Source organism: Triturus cristatus, chromosome 4_1 (assembly GCF_964204655.1).
Source record: "Triturus cristatus chromosome 4_1, aTriCri1.1, whole genome shotgun sequence".
In the NCBI taxonomy this organism is placed as follows: Eukaryota; Metazoa; Chordata; class Amphibia; order Caudata; family Salamandridae; genus Triturus; species Triturus cristatus.
Window position 1 is genome coordinate 503,265,269 of NC_140585.1, and position 27,699 is coordinate 503,292,967.

General features: G+C 43.9%; 1 protein-coding gene across 11 annotated transcripts in view; it reads right to left on the bottom strand.

The window, feature by feature from the left end:
* C2CD5 (C2 calcium dependent domain containing 5) overlaps positions 1-27,699 on the bottom strand; it is an 875,314-nt gene that overhangs the window by 748,347 nt on the left and 99,268 nt on the right. For all 11 annotated transcript variants that reach the window (XM_085652749.1, XM_085652748.1, XM_085652746.1 and 8 more), the window contains exons 4-5: positions 13,870-14,041; positions 3,549-3,644 (exon numbers count right to left, since the gene is read on the bottom strand). In XM_085652749.1, the coding sequence (XP_085508875.1) occupies positions 3,549-3,644; positions 13,870-14,041 (268 nt within the window). The remainder of the gene's footprint in view (positions 1-3,548; positions 3,645-13,869; positions 14,042-27,699) is intronic.

A 27,699-nucleotide genomic window follows, 5' to 3' on the forward strand; every position in this document is an offset into this window, starting at 1 on the left:
AATACTTCTTAGAGAACAAAATAAGGAGATGACAGGCCTTTTCCACCCCTGACAGGCTATACCAATTCACCGCATTGCCTTTAGGTTTGCATGGAGCTCTAGCCACCTTTCAGAGGGCGATGAATATGATTCTCCAGCCACATGAAAGGTACTCTGCTGCCTATATAGATGACATCATCATTTAAAGTGACACGTGGGACCAACACTCAGACCTGTGCGGTGATACAGGCCTTAGGGGCTCATGAGCTGAAGATCAACCCCGCTAAAAGTCACCTGGCAGCCTAAACTGTCCGTTACCTGGGGTACCGGTTAGGGGGAAGGGGTCATCAAACCCCAAAGCAACAAGGTAGCGGCTACTTCCCAGATTCCCTTTCCCAAACCAAAGCGTGATCTCCGAGCCTTCTTGGGTTTTCTGGGTTATTACTGTCGGTTCATTCTGAATGTTTCCCAAACAGCCGCCCCTCTGACGGATTGGTTACAGAAGAACATAAAAACAGAAGCAGTATTACGGCATCCCTCTCTTGATCTACTTCAAGCCTTTAATTCCCTAAAAACGTCCCTGACTTCCGAAACCGTACTATCCCGTCCTGACTATTCACGACCATTCATACTACAAAACGACGCCTCAGAGGAGAAGAAAAAACCCATTGTGTATATAAGTCGTAAACTTTTCCCCAGAGAGAAAAACTATGCAGTCATAGAGAAGGAAGCACTTGCCATTAAATGGGCTTTCGAAACCTTACGGTACTATTTGGAGGGACGGGAATTTGTACTGTTCACTGATCATGCCCCCCTAGAATGGTTGGTCTGGAACAAGGTAAATAACAAGAGGGTGCTAAGATGGTTCCTAGCCCTACAGCCATATCACTTTCTCACCCAACATCGAAAAGGGACAGACCAAGTCAATGTGGATTTTCTATCCAGATATCCACAGGAAAACAATACCACTAGAAAGACAGCTAGGGAAGGGGGATGTGAGGAAATCCATCACAGCCACCAAAACATACCTGCACAACCGGACGAGGGTCCGTGCTCCGACGACCGGAGGCAGGACATGACCCGGAATCAAAATAAGGATCCCATCCACTTCTGGGAAATAACCCTATCCCGTCATGTGTCATCACAGGACGGGACGGGTTAGTTGAACCCTACACCTGGAGGCGGAGCTAACCCCAGAAAGACTCTCGTGGAGAGAGAGAAAACGGACAACCCAGAGATAACGAGGAGAGACCCAGAATTGTGGAAAGGAGACGGAGACAACTCGACAGAAGCTGAAGTACCGAGAAATCCAGAGGAAGGAACACGAGAGGAAGGCGGAGCAGAGGAAGAATCAGAGAGCTGGAGCGAGGGGTGGTGGTGTCCACCAGAGGATGCAGAACTGCGGTCACAACTCGGAAGAGTTGCGGCGGAGCAGGTGAGTGCTGACGGGACGGGTGGGTAGATGTTTAGGAAACGAGCACGTCAGGAAGGTGGGGAGCACGAAAAACTAGCACCTGGCACTGTTTTTGTCTGTCCTCACTAGACACATCCTGAGAAAACCCTCATATCACTGATCCAGGACACATAGTGGGCAATTAAAGACGAGGCATTGGACGAAACCGCCAATAAGTTGTTAGATGTAGTTGGTGTTTACCCCGAAAGAGAATTTGCGAACTATGTTGGAGGAATCCGTGGTTGAAGCATACCACAAATATTTGTTCTTTCTGTTTTTTGTTAACCCCCCCACCCCTTCTTTCCTTTGTGCACCGAACGGGTGAGGTGAAAGGATTGCGTCTGTTGCTTTTTTGCCATTTATTGACTGCATCTTTGTTTTCCTTATTTCCGGGCTTCTGGGGAAAGCATCCAACCAGGAGACGCTGAGAAGAAGGAAGAAGGATACTGGAAGGAAGAGGAAGAATAGAGATACACAGAGATGTCACTTATAACCAGGCTGTGAAATTTGAGACACCAAATAAAATATCGCCATCAAGAAATATATCCAGCCTCTGCGTCTGTTTAACCGGCCTGCCCTCCCACACATCCTTTATCAGTATGTGCTGCCTCCCAGTTTGTCTCTACAAAAAGTGTTATTCTTTGTAGCCGGTGTCTGGCTGCTACAAGCTTAAAGACCTGCTTATTGTCATTAGCACTAACAACCAAATCGTTTTCGTTTTTTATTTTATTTAGGATAAACAAAATCTTACCTTTAGTGTCAGAACAAAGAGTAGAAAGCAGCAGTTACTTACTAGTAGTCTTTGTTGTGCATGGTAAGGATCTTCAATAAAGTCATAATATTAGAGTACGGGGTAGCCGGGAACAATTTATGTATCTCAACGAGGGTGAAGAGCCCACTGTCTCCAAACAGAGAAAAGCACCATCATAAGTCTATCAAATGGAAGCCTGTCTGAATTTTCAGACAGTTAAAACCCCTTTCCCAAAACTTGCAGCATAAGTCACACAAACTTCTGCCTATCAATTCGAAGGAATAAAGAATAAAGCAACCTGATAAGATTTAAAATTAGGAAAGTTGAAAGCACCCTCTCCAGGAGATTCCAAATTTTCTATAGTTTTTGTAAAGCGGGTAGCCACCCAAACCATCAGTTGGAATCTCAAGATATCGCACAAACTCAGTTCTTTTTTGAGGATATCTTAAGTTGAATATAGAATAACCTCTTCATTTTGATCCTGTAGGGCAGAGAGAGCAAGCTCACGGAGGAGGGAGGGTCGTTTTTTACTTCAATGAAGATCCTAATAATTAAAAAATGAATAAAAGTCAGTTGATATACTTCCATTCAATTGAAGAGCCTGCAAAGGCACTTCTAGTGGATTATCCAATGAAACAACAAAAAGGGAGATCCTAATGTTTGTGGAGACTCGTCAGGTGGCATCGACTTTCCATTCTGTTCTTAGGAAATATGTCTGGCCTCTGAAGATTCCTGATCTACTCTATAGCACCCCAATAAGTGGCCTAAAGCGGATATATTGTCTTATATTTTATAGATGTATTAGGTAATTAATGTAGTATAAATTGCGTTCTTCATGGAGTCTGGTCTATCTGCATTTAGCATAATTTAAATATGTAGACATAAATAAAACATTGCTTTGTATTTTCGTTGCCCTTTGTACGTGTTGATGTCTGCGTTTCTCATGAGTTGTATAATTAATTTGAAGAACGTGCATTTGGGCATTGTATCACGTTTTCCAAAGTGCTATTTTATACATAATACTTATACCTCAACAGTGTTTTTAGGTAATTTATTCTGTTTTTGGTATATCATTTTAATAGTACAATGTTTTAATCAGAGTATACGCAAATAACTACTGAGTCTATCCGAGTAGCAAACGAAAGGTAATCCCAGATGTCCTAGTTCAAGGTTTAGCTTTGTGTTTACAGCTGCAATGTTGGTAACGCATTCACTGGTCCCTAGTGCAAATTAGAAAACAGATAATAAAAATGTGTAAAACGTGTTTAAAAAACAGGAAACTGCAATTTTATTAACTGTTATTTTCAAAACCAGTTAGTAATTTACTTCAGTTTGCCCAAAGAATACAATTTCCAAATCACTTACTGCAGAAAAACTTGACCCCGCAGGATGACTGCCTGAAGCGGTTTAAGTCATTGAACAGGTCAACTTTAACCACAACGCTGATCTCTCCACGAATCCCTGTGTTAATAAAGGACAATCAGAGGAGAAGGTTTATCTCAACTAAATTGCCAGAAAGCTAAATACAAATTACTTTGTACAAAATCTCACAAAACAGTGGCATTTCATTTTAATAGCACTTTTATGGTACGTAAAACTGGTAATTAATTCAGAATTTACAACATAAATTATGATGCTAAGTACAAAGCAATGGGAGCATCTTTACTCCAAGTAGTGCACAGGCCTTCGAGATCCACGCTGCACACAACCAGAGAACTTTTTATCACTTATTACATTACCATGTATTAGCTATAGTATGTGTCCCGGTTAAAAGACTCCTTCACAAAAATAAAACATAAAAACTGACACAGTGAGGGAGTAGGTAATATAACAGAAAAGCAGATCATTAGACATGAAAAAAATACTTGAATTGCATAATACCTCCATGTAAACGTAATCCCTACTTGCTTTACCGCAGATAGTTCAGGAAAACAACATTTTTAAATCATACAATAATTTGGTAGAGTCTAATCAATCATCTGAGTCACGAGTCAATAAGTAAGCAAGCATACACTTGCAAACATTGTTCCCTTTAATGGTGTGACCCATCCTAACCGACCCTTAGACTTCCAGCATTGTTTAGATATCCCCCGGGGACGGGGGTCTCTCCTGTCAATCGTCAGGTACAGCGGAGGGCTCCCAGATGTCTCTCCATGCCCCCAGCACTACCTGTGTTGCTGGAGGCAGGTCTGCCAGAATCGGTTCCCTGTATAAGAAGTGTAAAAGTGGGGTGACATGCATCGCTGAACCTTTGGAAGCATAGGTTGAATCCTGAAATTGAACAAACCATTTTTCATTTAGGATGACCAGTTGGGCTGCTCTGTAATTGCACTGGATGTCCAGAGTTGCCATTGCTCCATCATATGTAGATTTAAAACATTTGCTCAACGCAATGCAGGAAGGGAGGTGGGCTTTTGGGTCCAAAGTAAGCACCTAATTAATGAGTTAAAGCCAGTAAAATGCTTCTCGTGATCACATATGGTTCGTTTTGGAGTTAATATAGTAAACGTGTGGGGGCTACCATCTTGAAGATAGTCAAACGGCCCAGAAAGGAGAGAGGATGATCAGCCCAAAAACGGAAATCTTTCATGATGTCAAGCTGCTGATTCGAGTGCTAAGGTCACTGAAGGCCCTCTATTATATATACCTCCAAGTAGATGAACCCCTCAGTGACGACTTGCATGTCCACAGCTCAAGGCATAAGAGGGGGGACTGCCACCAATCGGGTATAGTGACGATTTGGTGAGCAATTTCAAGAATTGCACTAATCACGTTTCAGATTCAATAGGGTCTTCTGAAAAAAAAAGGACATGGACCATGCATAGTTAAATTCTATTTTCAAACCGGGGGGCCCACTTGAACCCTTTTTATGTGGGCGTCAATCCTCACCTGCTCCACCAAAGGTTCAATGACCAGAGTAAAGAGCAGGGGCAGCAGTGGGCAACCCTGTCTCGGATCCCTTTGGATCGACAAAGGCTCAGACACTGCTCCCCCGTACCTTTGCAGTTAGTGCTGTCTATAACAATCGGACACAAGCAATGTATCGGGGTCCAAGGTGAATTTTGGCTATCACAGAGAAGAGGTAGTCCCATCACACCGAGTCTAAAGCTTTGCAGAGGTTTAAGAGGATTACTGTGTGTTCTTCGAGAAGCCTACTCGCTAAGGACAGAGAGTTGGGAACTCAACGGATGATGTGTCTAGTTGCCTGTTTCGGCATAAAGCCTGACTAGTTAGAGCAGATCAAAGAGCTCACCACTTTCAGCATCCTGTTCTGCATAATGTTAACCCATATTTTAACTTCTATATTGAGAAGTGAGAAAGGGCAGTTGGACTCATACCCTTAGGGGGGTTAATAATGTTTTGGAATAACTATGTCCGCAGACCGCATGTCCGCCGGTAGCAGCAGTTTCCAGGGCCTCCCGGAAAATGGCCTGCAAATGCGGCTCCAGGTGCAACCACTCAGCCTTGAAGAACTCTGCCTGAAATCCATCCAGTCCAGGGGTTTTGACAGATTGCGGCTGAGCCAAGGTCTCCCAAATTTCTTCCAGGGTGGTTCTACCCTCAAGAGACTTCCTTCTCTTCACTGGACAGTGTAGGAGTTGGGAGATCAGCCAATACAGGAGTGCAAGTCACCTAGTGCAGAAACGTCAGAACAAGCTTAATAGTTTGGTTTAATAGGCCTCGAAGCCACGGTCAATAGGGAGATTTCCACTGACCTCACTGTCTCCGCAATCGCTGATGTAAGCAATGGGGTCTCTCTCCATTTGAGTTGAACTAAGCCTGTATAGTGTCTTGCTAGCCTTGTCTCCCTAATGGTAAATTCAACTCTTGTAGCGTGGACCAAATTGAATGAGATTCCTGAAGCATGGTCTGTTCGACTGAGTGGAACGAGTCGCGGAGGATGGTGATTGCAGCTTTAGCTTCCGTCATCACACGCTGCTCACTACTCTTCTCTTTCCCTCCTTTCTGCTGCTGTTTTCCTTGGAAGAGTCTCACCAATTTACTCTCCCTGCAATATGGAGCTTCTTTTCAGACAGGCTATCACTCTCTTCTCCACTCCTCCAACTTTTCGCCATCTAGCCCAAGACAGTTTGAATTCCACTAACTGTAACCTAGCTACATATCCGGCAATAATCTCTGGTCTTCTCTCACGATCTTTAGATTTTAATATTGTAGGAAGCTGGTTCTGTATAGGCTATACCAAAGTAAGGTATAGTGTGTACAGAGCCCAGTGGATCCTCAAAGATAGGCAGAAGCTAAAGTAGATAATACCTTACTATCGATTTGTGGTAGTGTGGGTAAGCAGTAAGGCCTTATAAGAGGGTAGTGTTATGCATTTATTGAGCACACACAGGCAAGACATTATGTCACACACTGAAGTATTGAACTCAGACCAATTTTGTTGTATAAAAATATAAGTTAGTTGTACATAGGATTGGTGCAGGTAAGTGAAAATACTTTTCAAGAATAACACAGTTGAATACAGTTGAAATGCAGTAGCATGCAACTTGTTTGTTTACAGGTAAGTTACCAGTAAAAATAACTTTTCAGTTATATTGCAATTGCTTTACAGTTACTATTACTGATAATGCAATTTGCTATCACAACACACTTGTATGCTTTTTCATAGAACTTCCAACTCCACACACATAACTTTCTACAGAAAAGCAGTCAATGCAGTACTATGGGAAGAAATGAAGTTATCGGTTTCGAAGTAAGAACTTTGTTCAGGGAGCTGGGTTTTGGGGGTTAGACCAAGGGATCCCCCACAGGCAAGGATGCCCTCTCAAAGCACCCTTAGTGGCACTAGGGCAGCCAGGTGCAGATTGCTGAGGCTTGTGGCGTTGGATTCTTCTTACCGGCTCCAGTCGCGGTTGGGGGGGTATCCTCTAGAAAGGGGCTGCAGGCGTCGGCTGAAGACTTGAGACTTGAGGTAGGTCAGGGATCGCCAGGTCAGATCACCAAGGAGACCTCCTTGTGGTGTTGGGTCACTTAAACTCAGGCAGTGGGTGTCGGGTGTAGAGTGGAGCAGACTCACGGATTTGGCCGGAGCCAGAGTCTGTTGGTGAGCAAATTCCTCACTCACAGGAGACAAAGTCTGGTTTGGTAAGGCTGGGCAGGTCCTCCGGGTTCTGTGGTGCTGCTGGCTGCAGGACACACTGGGATTTCATTGGAGAATGTCGAGGTCGGGACAGACCGGTAGGGCTGGAGCCAAGTCAGTAGGTGTTCTTCTCCTCTTCTTCTTTTAGCACGGCTTCTTCGGTCCTTCTTCTTCTATCTACTTGACTGAGGAGGCAAGGTTCAGGGTTGCCCCTAAATACTAAATTTAGGGGTGTTACAGGTAGGTACAGGTCGGGACCAATGGGTCCTTTCATTGGGGTGGATAAACCCCCTATTATGCCACCCTCCAGTGGTAGGGGGCATAAGCTCTGGTTGGCTGGGTCCCCACACCTTCAAGATGGCTGGGACTGAGAGTTATGCTTCACCTCACCTCCCCCACCTGAGGGGTGGGGTTAGCAAAGGTGTGCACACCTCTCCTCCTAATTTGGTTTTCCTACTGATTCTCCAGCCCTAAGTGGGGGTCAGAACCGGTGGGGGCCAGTTGCTGGGAGCAGCAAATGGCTGGGGCAGCTTAGAAGGCGAAGGTTTCCCTTCGTGGACCCTGTCCATCCTGGGGGAGGGGGCCTGGCACTCGACCCAGGATGTGCTTTGTTTCAGGGCCTGAGAGTGGCAGGCTTGTTAGATTAGACACGTAAATGTTCTATGCTATGTCATCTTTAAGTTAACATTCACTATGCCATTTTCTTTGCAGGTGCCATTTTAGGCTGTTCGAAACGGATTTTGTCCTTTTCTGAGAAATGGTCTTTGCTAAGTTTCGTTTCTGAAATGATACGTTTTGTCTCAGTAATTAGTAGACTGTTCAGGTCAGCGCATAGCTTTCTCACTAGATAGTGGCCCTCTCCCACCTGTCTGGTGGCGGGCCCAGGGTGAAACGACCTTGGACTGTGCAAGATAAGAGAACTGAAACCTTTTTTTGTATTTCACTGTCCAGCTGCATCTGCATGAAAAATTCCTTTGCGGGCGTGTCTTTGCCCAGCTATGAAATGTACATAACGTATCTCTATGCTTGCTGTTCTTTAGTTCCCTTTGTAACACTCCCAGCGACTATACAGATGGGGCTCCACTCTGAGTGTATATACCTAAATAGTTATTGGTTCATATTCTCCACTGCCTGAGCGACTCTTCATTTGGTACGGAAGGCTGAAAGGTGGTCATTGGTGACCCGGGTAGCCCCAAGCGGGTCACTTCCTTCAGGCTCTCGATCCAGGGGTCCAGAAATATGTCTCGTGGTGGCAGCTGGCGAGCAGCCACTCAACCAGGACACTAGAGTTAGGTCGTTTTTCAGGGGCATTTCTAAGATGCCCTCTGTGAGTGCATTTTTCATTAAATCCTACACTGGCATCAGTGTGGGTTTAATGTGCTGAGAAGTTTGATAATAAACTTTCCAGTTTTCAGTAAAACCATTATAGTGCAGTGGAGTTCGTAATGACAAATTCCCAGACCATATACTCTTTATGGCTTTACTCCACTTACAAAGATTAAGAATGGACTTAGACACTGTAGGGGTACAGGGCTCATGCACCTCTACCCTCACCACTGGTATAGTGAACCCAGCTAGAGGGGTGGCTTACCTATGCCAGGGCAGTGGTTTGTAGGCATGGCACACCTGGATGTGTGCCATGTCAACTTTTCACTTTGTTCTGCACCAAAACACGCAGCCTGCAATGGGTGTGTGGGTGTGTCTGTGTGTGTGTGTGTCTGTCTGTCTGGTCTGTCTGACTAACTGACTGTCTGTGTGTGTAATGGCACAGGGCCTCTGAGGGTGGCACAACAAATGCTACAGCCCTTAGAGGCCATCCCTGGTCACAGTGCCTTTGGTACCTATGGTACATTTTACAAGGGACAGAGAGTTGACAATTGGGTTTTGCAACAAAACAGTTTAGGGAAAGAGCATATGCCCTGGGTACCTGGCTGGAAGGAACTCAGGGCACACTCAGTCAAACTGCATCAACATTAGGCAAAAGGTGGAGGGGTAACTATGCAAAATGGGGCACTTTCCTACTAATATGTGATGAATATGTTATATGCTCTACAAATGCTCAGTCTTCTGAATCCGATGACTGTGTCATCCTTTTAAATTTTTTTATTTTCCAACTTGCTGTTTTTCCTAGCTCTGTACACCCATAAATTCTTTCTTAAAACCCTCGCCCGCTACATTTCCACATGATCTTTTAACATTCTCTGCTGGTTATGTTAGCTGGATTTGGATTCTTCCTCCCCAGTTCCCATATGTATAATTTCCACACACTAGTGAGCATTTCAAAAGCTTTTTCCAACACGCCGCTCAACACCATCACCTTAATATTGCTCATATTGTCTCGATATATGATATACTTTTTTTTATTCTGAACCTTTCGAGTTTATCGCTAGCAGATGGAATGCTTCTTTTAGTCATTAATTTAATGTTCATGCTGGGAAAATAGATATTTTTTGGGGTGGAGACTATCATTCAACAGCACAAACTAGCATAAGATTCTTATTATTAGATTCCAGAATAATGTTTTGTAGGATATAATAAATCTAAATTCTATTTATGGCTAGAGTGTAGAATTCCTATCAGACAAAGTTAAAGATATATTGTTTAAGATCCAAGACTACAAGTCTTATTTTTTATTTTGTCCACAGGACAAGTAGGCCTGTAGCACAGACGCTTTAGCTGACAGTTTACAGTATCAAAATATTCACGGCCGCCACATTATGGAATACTTTACCTCTGGCATTGAGGAGTAGCCAAGATCTGCCCTTTTTCAAAAGGGATCTTAAGACCTACCTGTTCCCAAGAGCAATGTAATACACCTCACCTGATGGTTAGATACGGTCTCAGCGCCAGGATACCCTTTCGGGTGACAGTTGCGCTTAATAAGCATTAAATACATACATACATACATATTAATGGCCCTGGAGGCTGTGTCTGCTGCATCCAAGGCACAGCGTATGGAGGTGTTAGTTATTGTCTTACCCTCTTGAATTAATTCATTGGCCCTATTTTTGTATCTTTCCGGGAGGTGGTGCATTATGGTTTCTAATTCATCATAATGTGCCCTATCGTATCTGGCCAATAGCGCTTGGTTGTTGGCTGCCTGTGACGCAGTGCGCTTTCCTGACGCGCCCAGTAGCTTTGACTCTTTGTCAGGTGGTGGTGCTTCGCCTGACGCCTGGGAATTTGACCTCTTTCGTGCAGTGGAAACCACTAGGGAATCTAGTGGCGCTGGCCCTTTGATATAGGCAGGATCTGTGGGGGCAGCTTTGTACTTTTTCTCTATGCGTGGGTTAATGACCCTGGCCCTGACTGGGTCATTAAAAACCTCTGGTGCATGTTTTACCACCCCCTTGAGCATAGGTAGTATGGAGGTAGACCTATGTGCGGTATCAAATGTGTCGAGGAGGAAATCCTCCTCCACTGGGTCAGTGTGTAACTCTACCCCATGATAATGTGCCGCCCTCTGAAGTAGGTGGTGGAAACCTAATGAGTCTTCCAGTGGAGATGGCCTGGAAGGGTAAAGGTCATCTTGTGGGACGTCTGGAATATCTGGGTTATTGTAGTTGCCCCATGGGTCTGGGGATCCTGTAGGGGTGGGGTCTTGGGGCACATCCCCTGGATCGTGATATGGGTCCCCCTGATCACCATCGTCTGGAGACGGGGTCAGAGAGCGATGAGGTGGGGGTGGAGAAGGCGGAGGTGGAGAGGGTGGAGGAGGCGGAGGAGGTGGGGAAGGTATTCTGAAAGGGGAGGTAGCAGAGTCCTTCCTCTTTGGAGGTGGAGGCGGAGCCGGTTTGTCCAAATGTCTCTTTTTGGAAGAGAGTGCCAAATGTCCAGTTTTTGGATCCTTGGTAAGAGTTTTTTGTAAGGGATTCGGTGTAAACAGTTCCTGTGACAATGTTTGTTCCGTCGGCGTCGAAGTCTTCGGGGCCGATGACTTTTTAGGCTTGTCCGTGCCGTGCTTAGCACTGGGCTTGGGAACCTCCGATTTCTTGGTCGGTGCCGAGGTGGGCTTCGGCGTGGAAGTGTCGGTGCCAAGGGCCTTATGGGGTTTGGTCGGTACCGAAGATGGCGTCGGTACGGAAGCGCTGGGTTTCGACACCGAGGACTTTGGTGCGGAACTCGGTGTCGAGGTAGTGGCCGGTTTCTTTTTCGGTGCTGAAGTGTGTTTCTCGGCACCACTGGAAGGCTGGCTCGAGCCCGAGCCGCCGGAAGGCTTATTTAGCTTCTTCACCGGGCCCGAAGGTGGGGTGTGTGAAGCAGTGTCTCTGGTCTTGCCTAGGCCCGGAGGCGAAGGCATGACCAAAGCCTTTTTGGGTGTCGGCGCGGGTTTGGGGGGGGGGGGTATATTGCTCACGACCCTCTGCGCCGGGGTGATGTCCTCTACATCTGACTCGTCGGCTTCGGAAGCACTGACGAGGTCCTCTTCGGTGCGCTGTTGTCCCGGATCTTCGACGTCGTCTCCGAAGATGTCGACTAGAACGGAGGTCGAGGAGTGTGCCATGTTTCGTCTGGCTCTTCCGGCCCGAATAGTCTTTTTCGATCTGAAAGACTTACAGGCCGGACAGTCTCAAGCCTCGTGTTCAGGGGAGAGGCAGAGGTTGCACACCTCATGAAGATCGGTGTGGGGGAATTTGGACCCACATCGAGGGCACTTCTTGAATGGAGTTCTTTCAATCAGCCGGGACCGGAGCTTGGGTAGGCCCAAAGGCCGCCGTCGACGACTGGAACTGAAAATTTGTCGATGAGAAGGTGATTGAGGAGACCGCGATCTGAACAATACCGCGATGTGAGTGAGGATTCCGCTTCGATCGTTGAACTGGAAATGTTCGGAACTGGAGCGCGAAGATTACATCCGAGCCCGATGGCAGAAAAAAACAATCTGAGGATGGAGCCGAAGCCCATGCGCAATACGATCCAAAGGAGGAGTCACCGACCTCGTGACTTCCAAAGACTTTCCAAGAGGAAAAACATACTGCAAACATCCGGGCCCAACACAAGATGGCGTTCTATGCAAAAGTGTGTAATCTTCAGCTCATATGCCTCGAACAACTATTTCTTTGATATATAAAAAAAACTGATAAATAATATGCTAGACCCTCTTCATTCACTCCGGGAAAAATGGTCAGGGGATGGAATTGAGATGGATGATGAAGAATGGCAAGAGGCCGTTTCCTCACCTAGAGTCGTGGCGATACCAGCGCGACTCCGATTAGTGCAACTTAAAATCCTCCATAGGGTATACGTGACGGGACCCCAGCTGGTGCGGATGGGAAAAGTGGATGGGGGGGAAAGAAGACTGGGATGTGGCCAAGAGGGTACATTTATGCACATTATTTGGGAATGCGACTTTATTCAACCCTACTGGCGTAGGATACATGACACCCTCAACACAGTGCTAACCACCCAGCTTGGTCCTGAGGCCCGTAGATGCCTATTGAATATTTGGGAACCGACAGATTTGAACATTTGTCCTACACAGTGGGTCACTCTGGGGCTTATGCTAGCTAAGAGAAACATCGCACAGTTATGGGGAGTTTCACATCCTCCTACAGCGGATAACTGGAAGAAAGACATGGATTGGTCCATGTATAGGGAGAAGATAGTATATGTGGCTCGGGGTTGCCCTAAAAAGTGGACCCGCATATGGGGTTTGTGGAATTCTTATCATGATGATTTATGTCCACCGCCCCGCGCTGTCAGTTATGATGATCCCCCTAGATCTTCCGGCGATATACTGCAATGACTGATTTTACCTGTTGTCTCCATGATGCTAGATTTATTACTTCCTCTGTACTGAAATTAATAAGCTGATGTATGTTAATAAAAAGATTTACAAAAAAAAACAAAAACTTGGGCATCTGGTCCAATCTGTAGCCAAAGACAGGCTCTGTGCCGAATGCAGAGTCTGCACAGACTTAAATATTTGACATAAATAAGCCCCTGATATGCTAGGGGTCTGGTATAATCAGTACGGTGGCATAATCACAGCCTTGTTAACATCCAAACCCTAACACAGCATAATCCTCTGCATAATCAGGGATGATTTTTTCAAAGCTATGATTTAATGACAATGCTGCTGTAATTTGTCACCTCACTGCATGACACCAAATGAGACAAGTGCATTTGTTTTTAGAAGACAAGGAGATTTCAGAAGCATCTCGTCATTTAGAAAAGTAGACATGTTATCAAATTTCACACCTTTTTGATGGGTTCACTTACAAGTTTGCATAAATGATTCTAGCTTAAAAATACACCACTGCAGCTTGTGCAAAAGTTAAGTTTCCCGAGTACTAGAACTGTAATGTTCTAGAGTTATGCTCTAGACAAATGACTTAGATCCCAGCATTTCAATTCCCCTAATCATCCCTACTCTCTGGGATTAAATAATACCTCACTTCTAGGTGCACTATTTCAAAATAAAAGTTGACTCTGTATGTACTTCAATGAAGCTTGGCTAAATAATACATTTGGATTCTAAGGTGTCTTGCGATAAATGACTTCAGTTAGTGATCTAACTTTCAGTACAAGGATATACTGTGTAAGATCTGCCTGCTAGATAATATAAAGAAGGAAAAAAAATACCGTGTATTGTGTCATAGATTGGGAACCATCCTGAGATAACAGTAGCTGCCTCGCTGTAGAGCAGTGGATCAATATCGATGTACACTTTGCCAATGGCATCATTAGCACTGTAGGTGTCATGGTCAAGGACTGTGATCTGCAAAGGCTCATCTTGCAAGTCTTCATCATCCACCTAGAACAAAAGAGACCAGCTTTAACAGGTTAGTATTTCTAGTCTGGAACAAGGTTTTTAACAAAAAAATCTCTGACAATGAAAAATGATACAGTTCAACTGACAAAAAACAAAGGGATCCACCCTTATGGGAAAGTATAGAAGTGTTCCTCCAGACTACGTGTGTCTCCTACAATGGTGGAAAGCACAAAGCTTTGTTTAAATACCCCTCACCCACCAAATGGACCCTTGGTGGCATGCTTTATCATCGGGGTCTTCCCGCCCCTCTGCGGGACGGGGCGTGCTACGACCACGTGGGAGCATTGGTTATGAAAAAAAATACTGTGTGTGGTGTAGGAGTGTGAGTGGAAGGGTCAGAAGTGAGTAAATGGAGAAAAATTAAAAAATACCTAGCTTAGTGAAAAAAATAATTTTAATGTTCCTTTGAGCTGATATCGTTAAAAGTAGGGAATGAGATGGAGATACTATGCTTTAATGAGCAGTGTCTCCTGTGTCGACATGTTTCGAAGCCCTTCCCTGGCTTCTCATCAGGACCTAGAAGAGATCCCTTCTACAATCAAATCAAATCAACTGTGTATTTACATATAATCCTAACTAAAGGGTGCACATAAATTTAACATGCACAGTATACTATACCCCAGTAGGTATATTGCTGAATATGAAATTGGAAGCTCACATTTTTCGATGGCTAAAGCAACTATGAGGGCCCTTTTATAGCCCGATCCGGAACTCTGAATACTGATGCGTTTCCACAAATAAGAGTTGGAGGATACATGAACTTCTTGGTATATGAACATAGGAACCACTACTAGCGCACAGGAATAAACATACCCTGGAAATTGTTTTTGGGCTTCCAACTATTAATACGCTCTGGACATCTGTTAAATACGTTGAATCTTGCAACCAGATACACTCAGGACCTACGAGAAAAGTATTTGAGACAACTAATGAGCTTGATCTCCGGAACTACAGTTGGTCAAACAGGTTGAAAATTCTTTGGGAAATATATAAAAAACACAGTTGGGATTCATGTTATAGTCGTGTCCTTCACAGTCTATGAAGGAGCAGGACTGGCCGTTATTACGAGCACCAAATATTTTCTAGAAAGCCTTGAGTAAGTCACTGGATGTGACGAAACACGTGTCCGCTGTTCTTGTGCATCTTGATCAAGACTGTGTACCATTGAATTCTATGTACAATATCTCCCCACTTGTATGATTCTGAAAACAGGGGTGTATACAGTCTTGACTGAAATTGTCATGTTTTAAGATATCTGCACAAATGAAAGAAAATAACTTTTTTTGTACAAACTCATCTCTGTTCTTTGACAATATATTTTTGTGAAATCAACTTATTAAGGTTCCATATTTGAAGGAATTTAACATTTAGAGTGCCGGGGTATAACTGTGTTATAATATATTGCTGAATGGGTTCTGGAAGAATAAATACAGAGTTAAAATAACATAACACATCCAAACTGCACCATATGTGGTGTTGACCTGTAAAGAACAGTTCTAAATTTCTGTGATATATTTTTCTTATCTTTATCCATTGTAATTGATAATCAGTGGTGTGTTATGCCGGCGAGATGGGACAATACAAAAACATACACACACAAAACATAAAACACACATTCTCTATCTATGGACCGCGTGGTATGCATATCCATATGATAAGTATAACTGAGAGTATCTCTTAAATATATCTCTCCTTCAAAAAAACAGTTTAGTGACAGATAAAGAAGCCTCCACAGTTTAGGCTGTTACTCTTATGTCGCCCAGATAATGCCCGATGAGCCTTCAAAACGGGAGGGAAGGGCTACCTATAGTCACACACTGTTAAAAGAAATTGAAAAAGAAAAAAACTGTTTGTTTTGAGATCCTTCCTAATTGAGCTGCGTTTCACTGTTGCAAATCGGCTGTGCTGTACTTACAATATCAAGGTTACCGCCTCACCAGGACACTGCCTCGTCGCGGCTCCGTGGAACATTGAGCCAATGTGGCAATGTCCTTAAACACTGAGCATAATTGGCAGCTTTGCCGCCAAAAAACTGCACTAGACCGTCAGAAAATCCAAGATGGTGACCTAGAATGGCACCACCGGCTGAATGTGTTTGTTCCTCGCTTCATGTTGCTCAAGGGTGCCTGTTGTATAGCCCTGGGATGGAAAAAGACTAGTGCGCTAACTAAAAGGACACTACCTCTTCCTAACTCTTTAAACTATCTGGTCGTAAAATGTGGACCAGTCGGAAAATGAAAAAAATAATAATATTAAAAATAATAATAATATTAAAAATAAAGTAAACTAGGTCTGGGCAAGTATTTACTAATGGTACATATAATCACGTTTATGGTAGACAGTGTACCAAGGGAGTGTGCAGCCAGACATGCAGGTTACTCCGAAGTATTTTTTTCATGTTTCATAATATGCACGACAAAAAGATGTTCAAAAGATTTTTATGTAGAGGACATATAGTGGTAATGACACCTCTCTACAGAAGGGTGAGCTCAAGATGGCAAAAGTCAATGTGAGTGGGAAAACGTGTGGCAGGACATTAAATTCCACAGGGTAGTGTACAGGCCACATTATTTCAAGGGTGTTTTTTTGCTGGCCCCAAGTGTTTAATAGAAGGTTGGCTAACATAAGGGTTCTGCCCAGTCGTTTCAAGAGTTTCTATGCAGTGTATTTGCAGTAGTTTTCTCTTCCCAGAGATAGTGACAAAAGTCACGGGGAGATACAAATCAGCTAAATTGTACCCAGGGGATGTCGTCTTTCAGACCTGTAATGTGTGTCCCCAAGCGGAACACTTCTCGAGAAGACCATTTTCACTGTTCAGTGTAGTTCTTCCATTGTGTGTTGGGTTGTCAAGTAGTGGATAGCCATTTTCGTAGTGCTTCTTTTGCAACGTACGTTGCTCCTGTGCTCTCCTATGCATGTCTTGACATGTCTAGTTGTCATTCTGACATATTCCATTCTGCATGGGCAACTGATGATATGAACCACATTCCTGCTGTTGCAGTTCGTAAATCTCCTCTGCTCCCATTCCGTACCATTCCTGAATTTTATAGTTTTGCTTTTCTTCGTCAGGTGGCAAGTGCTGCAATTACCACAAGGATAATGGCCCTTCACTGGGGGGTAGGCGGGTATTTTCTGCCTCAATTGCTAAGGTGTGTTGTGGTCTTGTGTGGAAGCAACTTTTTATCGTGCATATTGTGAAACATGAAAAAAACACTTTGGGGTAACCTGCATGTCTGGCTGCACACTCCCTTGGTACAATATCTACCATAAACGCGATTACATGTACAATTAGTAAATACTTGCCCAGACCTGGTTTACTTTATTTTTAATATTATTTTTTTTTTTTCCATTATCCGGCTGGTCCACATTTTATGCTCAGACAGTTTAAAGAGTTAGGAAGAAGTAGTGTCCTTTAAGTGAGCGCACTAGTCTTTTTCGCTCCTAGGGCTATACAATAGGCACCCTTCAGCAACAGGCAGTGAGGAGCAAACACCCTCGAGCAACAGGAAGTGAGGAACAAACACATTCAGCCGGAAGTCCCATTCTAGGTCACCAGCTTGGATTTTCTGACAGTGTAGTGTTTGTACCAATTAGTGCAGTTTTTTGGCGGCAAAACTACCAATTATGCTCACTATTTAAGGATACTGCCCACACCGGCTGAATGTTCCATGGAGCCGCAGCGAGACAGTGTCCTGGTGAGGAGGTAACCTTGATATTGTAAGTACGGCACAGCCGATTTGCAACAGTGAAATGCAGCTCAATTAAGAAGGATCTCAAAACCAACAGCATTTCTTTTTCTTTTTCAATTTCTTTTAACAGTGTGTGACTATAGGTAGCCCTTCCCTACTGTTTTGAAGGCTCATGGGGCATTATCTGGGCGACATAAGAGTACGTGAACAGCCTAAAGCATGGAGGCTTCTTTATCTGTCACTAAACAGTTTTTTGAATGAGAGATATATTTAACAGATACTCTCAGTTATACATATCATATGGATACACACACCACGCGGTCCTTAGATATAGAGTGTGTGTTTTATGTTTTGTGTGTGTATGTTTTTGTATTGTCCCATCTCTCCGGCATAACACAGCACTGATTACCAATTATAACGGATAAAGATAAGAAAAATATATCGCAGAAATATATCGCTGTTCTTTACAGGTCAACACCACATATGGTGCAGTTTCGATCTGTTATGTTATTTTAACTCTGTTTTTATTCTTCCCGAACGCATTCAGCAATATACCTACTGGGATATAGTATAATGTGCATGTTAAAAAATTTTGTGCACCACTTAGTTAGGATTATATGTAAATACACACTTGTTTTGATTTGAGTGTAGAAGGGATCTCTTCTAGGTCCTGATGAAAAACCAGGGGAGGGCTTCAAAACATGTCGACACAGGAGACACTGCTCAATAAAGCATAATATCTCCATCTCATTCCCCACTTTTAACGATACCAGCCCAAAGGAACATTAAAATTTATTTTTTCCACTGAGCCAGGTATTTTTTAATTTTTCACCATTCACTCACTTCTGACCCTTCCACTCAAAACTCCTACACCACACATAGTATTGTTTTTCATAACCAGCGCTCCCACGTAGTCGTAGGTCGCAGCACGCCCCTTCCCGCAGCGGGCGGGAAGACCCCGATGATGAAGCATGCCACCAAGGGTCCTTTGGGTGGGTGAGGGGTATTTAAACAAACCTGTATGCGTTCCACCATTGTAGGAGACACACGTAGTCTGGAGGAACACTTCTATACTTTCCCATAAGGGTGGATCCCTTTGTTTTTTGACAATAGAACTTGAGGAGGATGTATCCACCTCTTCTGCTCTTTTGAGCATTACCTCTTCACTCCCTTCTTGTGTTACTTTGATATAACGACAGCGTGCAACTGTGGGAGCGATCCAGTATTTCTGGCGATTAGGTATCGGAAATATTATCAATACTATAGGAAGTCATTGAATCCTTTAGAATCTCAGACACAATCATAACACACACTTCTATCACCTTTATTTTTCAAGTACCAGAGTCCCAATATTTTGACCATGGCTGAAGCAACCGGCCTCACTTTTTCAGAGGAAGAAGTGGATAGAATCCTGAATTCCATCAATCCCTTTGAGGGGTTAAATACCTCTGAACCTGGTCCAAAGAATGGGGATTGGGATGAGTTGGCAAGTTTGAGGAGAAATCAGATCAAGAAAGCACTTCAAGGTTTGCTGATGACAGAGTATGTCAGGGCGAACGCAGCACCACAGGGCCTAATCGTCCGCAATGAACCCTTCATATTCCAGCACGATAGGATGTTCAAGAAGGATTGGTCATTGACATCATGGCATTGTACCCGTGACTGGCTCATCCTAATCATCAAAACGGCCACATGGTTGACCCAGGAACTCAAGATTCAGATCCAGGCTTTGGAAGTACAGCTGAAGAGTTACCAGTCTCCAAGTGTTCTTAAAAAAAGCCTGGAAGAATTAAACTAGCAAATGAACGAATTTGAGATAACACTAAAACAAAGCAAATACAATAAGCTGAAGAAAGACACAGCGCGTTTCAGTCACCGAAAGGTATACCCATACATTCGTGACGACTATGTACCTAGGAACTCAAACCAAGATCAGAGCTCAGAAGGAGCCGCATCTGACTCAAGGTTGCATAGTTCCAGTTCCAGCAGAGGGAGCGGCCAAAGATACCAACAAGGGGGCAGACAACACCAAAAAACCCTCAACAGAGGACGAAGAGGATGGTGGCACTATCACGGGCCACCAGCATATCCACCATATCCCTATGGCCCACCACCAATGGGAGGGGCCTACCCACACTGGTTACCCCCACCACAGGAGTATGACTATAATTATTATGGACCACCACCTTTTTTAGGGGCATGCCCTGGACCACGAAGGGGTCGGAACCGGAGGGGCAGCAATGTCCACTGGTCAACCATAGAAGACGAGGCGTCACGTGTCTCCACCAGGAGCATGACAAGCGCATTGTCCAACCAACCATCAACGAGCCGGAAGATAACTTAGTGGTCAACCTAACAGATCATGAATTGACACCAGCAAGGAATTAATTCGAAAACTCAAGTTACGCACTTTCTTTAAAGGAAAAGAACCATCTGAGGAAGAGCGAGAGGACACAGGAATACAAGTAAAATCCTCCTTCACCCATCCTGACTCAACACTCCCTATAAACTACTAACTTTCGAGAAAGCGGTGATGAAAGAAGTGGAGAATATTTGTCCCCTGAGGCTTGAGCCGGGTGGACGCTGTTGAGCGCGATACTTGGTATTTTTAACCTCTTTTTAACCTTTGCTTTTAATAGTGATACTGTGTGTGCTGCTATTATACGTTGCCTAATTTGCACAAACCTTCAGTCCCTATGGGGTCCTCATGCCATTAGACGCGACCGCCATCTTCAGAGGTAGGCAGGTTGACAGTCTAGTTGCCGCTCCTCCAGGCTAATTAATCCGGAAATCAGAGCGAGCTCGCTTGGTTGTCCCCTGAGGCTTGAGCCGGGTGGACGCTGTTGAGCGCGATACTTGGTATTTTTAACCTCTTTTTAACCTTTGCTTTTAATAGTGATACTGTGTGTGCTGCTATTATACGTTGCCTAATTTGCACAAACCTTCAGTCCCTATGGGGTCCTCATGCCATTAGACGCGACCGCCATCTTCAGAGGTAGGCAGGTTGACGGTCTAGTTGCCGCTCCTCCAGGCTATTTAATCCGGAAGTCAGAGCGAGCACGCTTGGTTGTCCCCTGAGGCTTGAGCCGGGTGGACGCTGTTGAGCGCGATACTTGGTATTTTTAACCTCTTTTTAACCTTTGCTTTTAATAGTGATACTGTGTGTGCTGCTATTATACGTTGCCTAATTTGCACAAACCTTCAGTCCGGCACCGGCGCACGGAAGGCAAGCCCATCTGCGCCCGTCCGCGCACGATCCGCGACCAGCGCCAGCCCTAATGACGGTTTACAGCGACAGAAACTACACGTTGGACATACTCTAGCCAATCGTTGCATAAACTAAACAGTAAGATACATAATTCCAGCTGTATTGGTCTATTTCCTGACACACTTCCTTGTATGGACCAGACAACTTGTACTAACTGCAGTTCCAGAATATTATTACATCACCCTCACGCGCTAGTGAGCACACAGTCCTGGTCCAAAGAAAATAGTGGGGGTAAAGAAAAGAATGCATTTAAATGCCTTCTGCTAAATACCAGATCTCTAGTCAAACATAGTATTGAATGTGCAAATTTTTGGGAGAACGAAGGGATTAAGATCGCTTTTATCACTGAGACCTGGATGGATGAGGCATCGGGTCCAGATTTGGTAAAAGCTACACCTCTGGGGTTTAGTTGCCATACACTAAACAGACTGAATAGGAAAGGAGGGGGGCTTGCAATAATTTTTCATGAATCTCTAAACGCTATGTTCAAGAGCTCGTTAAGGCCAGAATGTGAAGCATTAGATTTTTGTTTCTATCTTTCCCATCAATACACGTTTAAAGGTACTCTGTTGTATCGGCCTCCGGGTCCTAAATCTCAGTTCATAACCCAAGCCGGTAGCTGGGTCGAGAACGAACTAGGGACATGTTCTTATACGATACTAGGGGATTTTAATTTTAATTTAGAAGTAGAGGGAGATCCAGATACTAATAAGTTAGTAGATCTCATGAATACAATTGACCTGAAGCAATTGGTCTCGGGTGCCACACACAATGCGGGCCATACCCTGGATGGAATATTCTCTAATAACGAACAGGGTACCTTTATTGATACCTACCCAGTAACCTGGTCGGACCATAACGCTGTGATATTCACGGTTGCTTCCCCCTCACCGAACCTTAAACAAGGCATGACGAAATATTTGGTAAACCGACCTTGGAGTAAGGCAAGGGAAAAATACTTAAATAATCTACTAGCTGATACCTTTCCCACTCTTCCTATTGATCTAGACGACGCCGTTATATGCTATTCTAATTGGCTAGAAGCAGCCAGCAACAAACTGGCTCCTAAAAAAATTTACTGTAACACCAGAAAGCGACCAACGTCCCCCTGGTATTCTCCTGAACTCAGAGAAAAAAAACTCTGTTGTAAACTTCTTGAAAGAACCTGGCGAAGGAATTATACTGAAAAAAAAAAAAATTACACAAAGACTGTTTGAATGAATATAAGAAACTTTATTTAAAAACTAAACAAGAGTTTTTTGCTCTCAAAATCAATGATGCAAAAAACTCTTCCAAAGAATGGGTCAAAACAGTAATGACGCTGGCTCACCCAGTTCCCCCCCTATAAAAACTACCCAAGATCTCTGTGATAAGATAGCCAATCACCTTTTCGATAAGGTTGATGCTATCTTCTCTACTTTTTCACATTCCCCTAAAATATCCCCACCTAGGCTGACAGATCAGAAAGTTATAAATAATTTGTTGGATCTCCTCTGGACCCCTGTCCCATTTCAGTATTGAAATTAGCACAGGAACCAGTTACGGCAATCTTAGCATCCATGATTAACTCCATGTTCGAAAAAGGCTATTTCCCTAAAGATTGGAAATCAGCATCGATCCTTCCGCTCTTAAAAAAAACACAATTGGACACCAATGATCCTAACAATTTTAGGCCCATATCTAGGCTCCCGCTGCCTGCTAAAATTGCGGAAAAAATAATGAACACTCAACTCAGTAGTTTCTTGGAAGAAGGCCACGTGCTGGATCCCACTCAATATGGTTTTCGGGCAGGACACAGCACCGAATCGGCGCTCCTCAAGTCTACTGAGGAGATCAGAGCCATACTGGGCCAAGGAGGAAAAGCGGCTCTGATCATGTTGGATCTATCAGCGGCCTTTGATACGGTCCATCACGGGCTATTGATGGACCGTCTATATGAAATTGGAGTCAAAGGCAATGCCTGGAATCTTATCAAATCTTTTTTGGAAGATAGAGTACAAACGGTTACATTGGGAGATTTCTCTGCCAAACCCTTCTCCTTTCCCTGTGGGGTTCCACAGGGTTCTTCCATCAGTCCAACCCTTTTTAATATTTACGTAAAACAGTTGGCCCCTTTGGTAGAATCCTTCGGGTTCTATCTTACCTCCTATGCAGATGATACCCAGATCGTGGTGTCTCTGCTCCCGGGGCAACACCAGAATACTACTTCTGGGTTTAAGGACTGTATGACGGCGGTTGGTAATTGGATGGCCCAAAATTGCCTTAAGTTGAATTCCAACAAAACTGAGGTGGTCCTTTTCGGTAATGATTTAAATCTCTGGACCCCAGAATGGTGGCCAGATTCATTGGGACCACTTCCGTCGCCCAGTAGGAAAGTAAAAAACTTAGGTATATTGATAGATAACCAGCTGTCCTATAAAGAACAAGTTAATGCGGTAGTTTCGGCTACGTCATTTACTTTGAGGTCATGTAAAAAAATCCTACCCCTGCTGCCAAAAGAGAGTCAAAGAATTGTGGTCTCAGCCCTTGCCCTTTCAAAATTGGACTATTGCAATAGCCTTTATCTAAATATTCGGGAAGGGCTATTGCAAAAACTCCAATTATTACAAAATTCAGCCGCTCGACTTATCTCAGGGATTCCAAAATAGGCTGCAATCTCCTCTGAAATCAAAAAACTTCACTGGCTTCCAGTGAAAAAACTAATACTGTTTAAAGCCATGTGTGTCGTGCACAGGTCACTTCAAGGCAAGGGGTCTACCTACTTGACTAAGCACATTCGGTGGTATGCGCCCAGAAGAATGTTACGTTCCTCTGAGGCAAAATTGGCCTCAATCCCCTTGGTAAAAAAAGCTAATTGGGGAGGACGAAGCTTTTTAGTTGGACCAACTAAGGCTTGGAACACTCTGCCACGATACCTCAGAGACACTTCAAATCACCTGAGTTTTAGGAAGGCACTGAAAACCTGGCTATTCACGCTCAAGTGGTATTGTTCATACCCAACTAAACCTAAGGAGGGACTTCCTACTGTAGCGCCAGGACACCTGCGGGTAACAGCTGCGCTCTACAAATTTTATAACATAACATTTGATTCTAGAACCACTATCAAAGTTGGCGGACGCTTTCCTTCGCCCACTGGTCCAAAAAACTGATACATAACTGAAGGATACAAAGGAAGTCCTACAGCTACTCCAAGGAATTGACTTTGACCCCAACAGACACCTCCTGATGGGACTGGACGTGGAGAGTCTGTATACCAGTCTCCCACATGAAGCGACACTAACGATCATTGAGGATGTAATCTTCACCACCGATTGGGGATACCACGCACCGCGTAACGTGGTTATGGAATGTGTGTTCCTGGCACTTACAAAAAACGTCTTTGCTTACGAGGATACCATCTAGCTACAGAAGCACAGGACCAGCATGGGGAGCACATTTGCTCCCAGTATAGCTGGGCTGTACGTCTACCACCTAGAAGTGAAGAAGATCCTACACCCCAGTAACTCGTTTGTCAACAACATAAAAACATAGAAACGTTACATAGACGATGTGTTGGTTATATGGAAAGGAGACATTACATCAACTGAAAACTTTATGACCTGGCTGAACCAACAAAACATCTATCTGAAATTCACCAGCACAACCTCACGGACCAACTTGGTCTTCCTGGATTTGAATATCTACCCAGATGACGGCACTTTAAAGACTACCACTCACTTTAAAGTTACAGCAAAGATCTGTCTGCTGTTATAGAACAGCTTCCATCCCCGCCCTCTTCGGGACAATCCCCCATACGGACAGTTCCTCCGCTTGCGGAGGAACTGTACGGAGATTAAAGACTTCAAGAGGCAGGCAACTGATCTACAAGAGAAACTACAGAAACGCAACTACCCTACACGAATCATTGATAGAGCCATGACGAGGGCACGTAACAACAATAGGGAAGCACTGCTGGAACCGAAAGTACCCAAGGACCCAGAAGCGAGACCAACAGGTGTCACTACTTACAATACCAACTCCAATCAAGTGACAAAAATTGTAAACAAACATTGGAGACTCCTGCCATGCGGAACCCTCAACCTTCCCAAACCGATGTTTGCCCACAAAAGGGGAAAGAGCCTGAGGGAAAATGGAATATGTCGGAATGACAACTATACCTGTCAAGACACGCATAGGAGAGCACAGGAGCAACGTACGTTGCAAAAGAAGCACTACAAAAATGGCTACCCACTACTTGACAACCCAACACACATTGGAAGACCTACAGTGGACCATTATCGAACAACCGAACAGTGAACATGGTTTTCTCGAGAAGCAACAGCGGTGGGTGTTCCGCTTGGGAACACACATTACAGGTCTGAAGGACGACATCCCCTGGGGACAATTTAGCTGATTTATATCTCCCTGTGACTTTTGTCACTATATCTGGGAAGAGAAAACTACTGCAAATACACTGCATAGAAACTCTTGAAACGACTGGGCAGAACCCTTATGTTAGCCAACCTTCTATTAAACACTAGGGGCCAGCAGAAAAACACCCCTGAAATAATGTGGCCTGTACATTACCAAGTGGAATTTAATGTCCTGCCACACGTTTTTTCACTCCTATTGACTTTTGCCATCTTGAGCTCACCCTTCTGTAGAGAGGTGTCATTACCTCTATATGTCCTCCACATAAAAATCTATTGGAACAACTGTTTTTCATGTTGCATATTATGAAACATGAAAAAAACACTTCAGAGTAACCTGCATGTCTGGCTGCACACTCCCTTGGTACAATGTCTACCATAAACGCGATTACATGTACCATTAGTAAATACTTGCCCAGACCTGGTTTACTTTATTATTAATATTATTATTATTATTTTTTTCATTATCCAGCTGGTCCACATTTTACACTCGGATAGTTTAAAGAGTTAGGAAGAGGCAGTGTCCTTTTATTGAGCGCACTAGTCTTTTTCGCTCCTAGGGCTATACAACAGGCACCCTTGAGCAATAGGTAGTGAGGAACAAACACCCTCGAGAAACAGGAAGTGAGGAACAAACACCCTCGAGCAACATTCAGCCGGAGGTGCCATTAGGTCACCATCTTAGATTTTCTGACGGTCGTGTTTGTACCAATTAGTGGAGTTTTTTGGCAGCAAAACTACCAATTATGCCCAGTATTTAAGGACACTGCCCACACTGGCTCAATGTTCCATGGAGCCGAGCCGAGGCAGTGTCCTGTGTGAGGAGGTAACCTTGATATTGTAAGTACGGCACAGCCGATTTGCAACAGTGAAACGCAGCTCAATTAGAAAGGATCCCAAAATCAACAGTTTTTCTTTTTCAATTTCTTTTAACAGTGTGTGACTATAGGTACTCCTGTTTTGAAGGTTCATGGAGCATTATCTAGGCGACATGAGAGTACGTGAACAGCCTAAACTTTGGAGGCTTCTTTATCTGTCACTAAACTGTTTTTTAAAGGAGAGATATATTTAACAGATACTCTCAGTTATACTTATCATATGGATACGCACACTAAGTGGTCCTTAGCTATAGAGTGTGTGTTTTATGTTTTGTGTGTGTATGTTTTTGTATTGTCCCATCTCTCTGGCATAACACAGCACTGATTACCAGTTATAACAGATAAAGATAAGAAAAATGTATCACAGAAATATATCACTTTTCTTTACAGGCCAACACCATATAAGGTGCAGTTTGGATGTGTTATGTTATTTTAACTCTGTTTTTATTCTTCCAGAACCCATTCAGCAATATACCTACTGGGGTATAGTATACTGTGCATGTCAAATTTATGTGCACCACTTAGTTTGGATTATATGTAAATACACAGTTGTTTTGATTTGAGTTTAGAAGGGATCTCCTCTAGGTCCTGATGAGAAACCAGAAGAGGGGTTCGAAACATGTTGACACAGGAGACACTGCTCATTAAAGCATAGTATCTCCATCTCATTTCCCATTTTTAACGATACCAGCTAAAAGGAACATTAAAAACAAAAAATCCACTGAGCCAGGTATTTCACCATTCAATCACTTCTGACCCTTCCACTCACACTCCTACACCACACATAGTATTGTTTTTCATTATCAGTGCTCCCTCGTAATCGTAGGTCGTAGCACGCCCCTTCCCGCAGCGGGGCGGGAAGACCCCGATGATGAAGCATGCCACCAAGGGTCCTTTTGGTGGGTGAGGAGTATTTAAACAAAGCTGTGTGCTTTCCACCATTGTAGGAAACACACAGAGTCTGGAGGAACACTTCTATACTTTCCCATAATGGTGGATTCCTTTGTTTTTTGACAATATAACTTGAGGACGACGTATCCACCTCTTTTGCTCTTTTGAGCATTACCTCTTCACTCCCTTCTTGTGTTACTTTGATACAGATCTACTGAGACAGCTTCAATATTGTTTAGTTATTCAGAGATGATCATGTTTTACCTCTTTGAAAGTTACACACTTGCAAAAAGTCTTGACTATTACAAGGTTTATTACACACAGTTCACGTTTAAGCAAATGCTTATTAAACTTTCACCAGTGCATATAACCAAAGTGTAGGATGTCAGCCTTTTTCTGTGGGGGTCACTTCCAATTTTTCATCTTTTGCTGGACCTTTTGTGCTGGCTTTAAGACTCTGTGCACTCTACCCGTAAAAACCAGTGGTAAAATGCCAGTGCTTCCT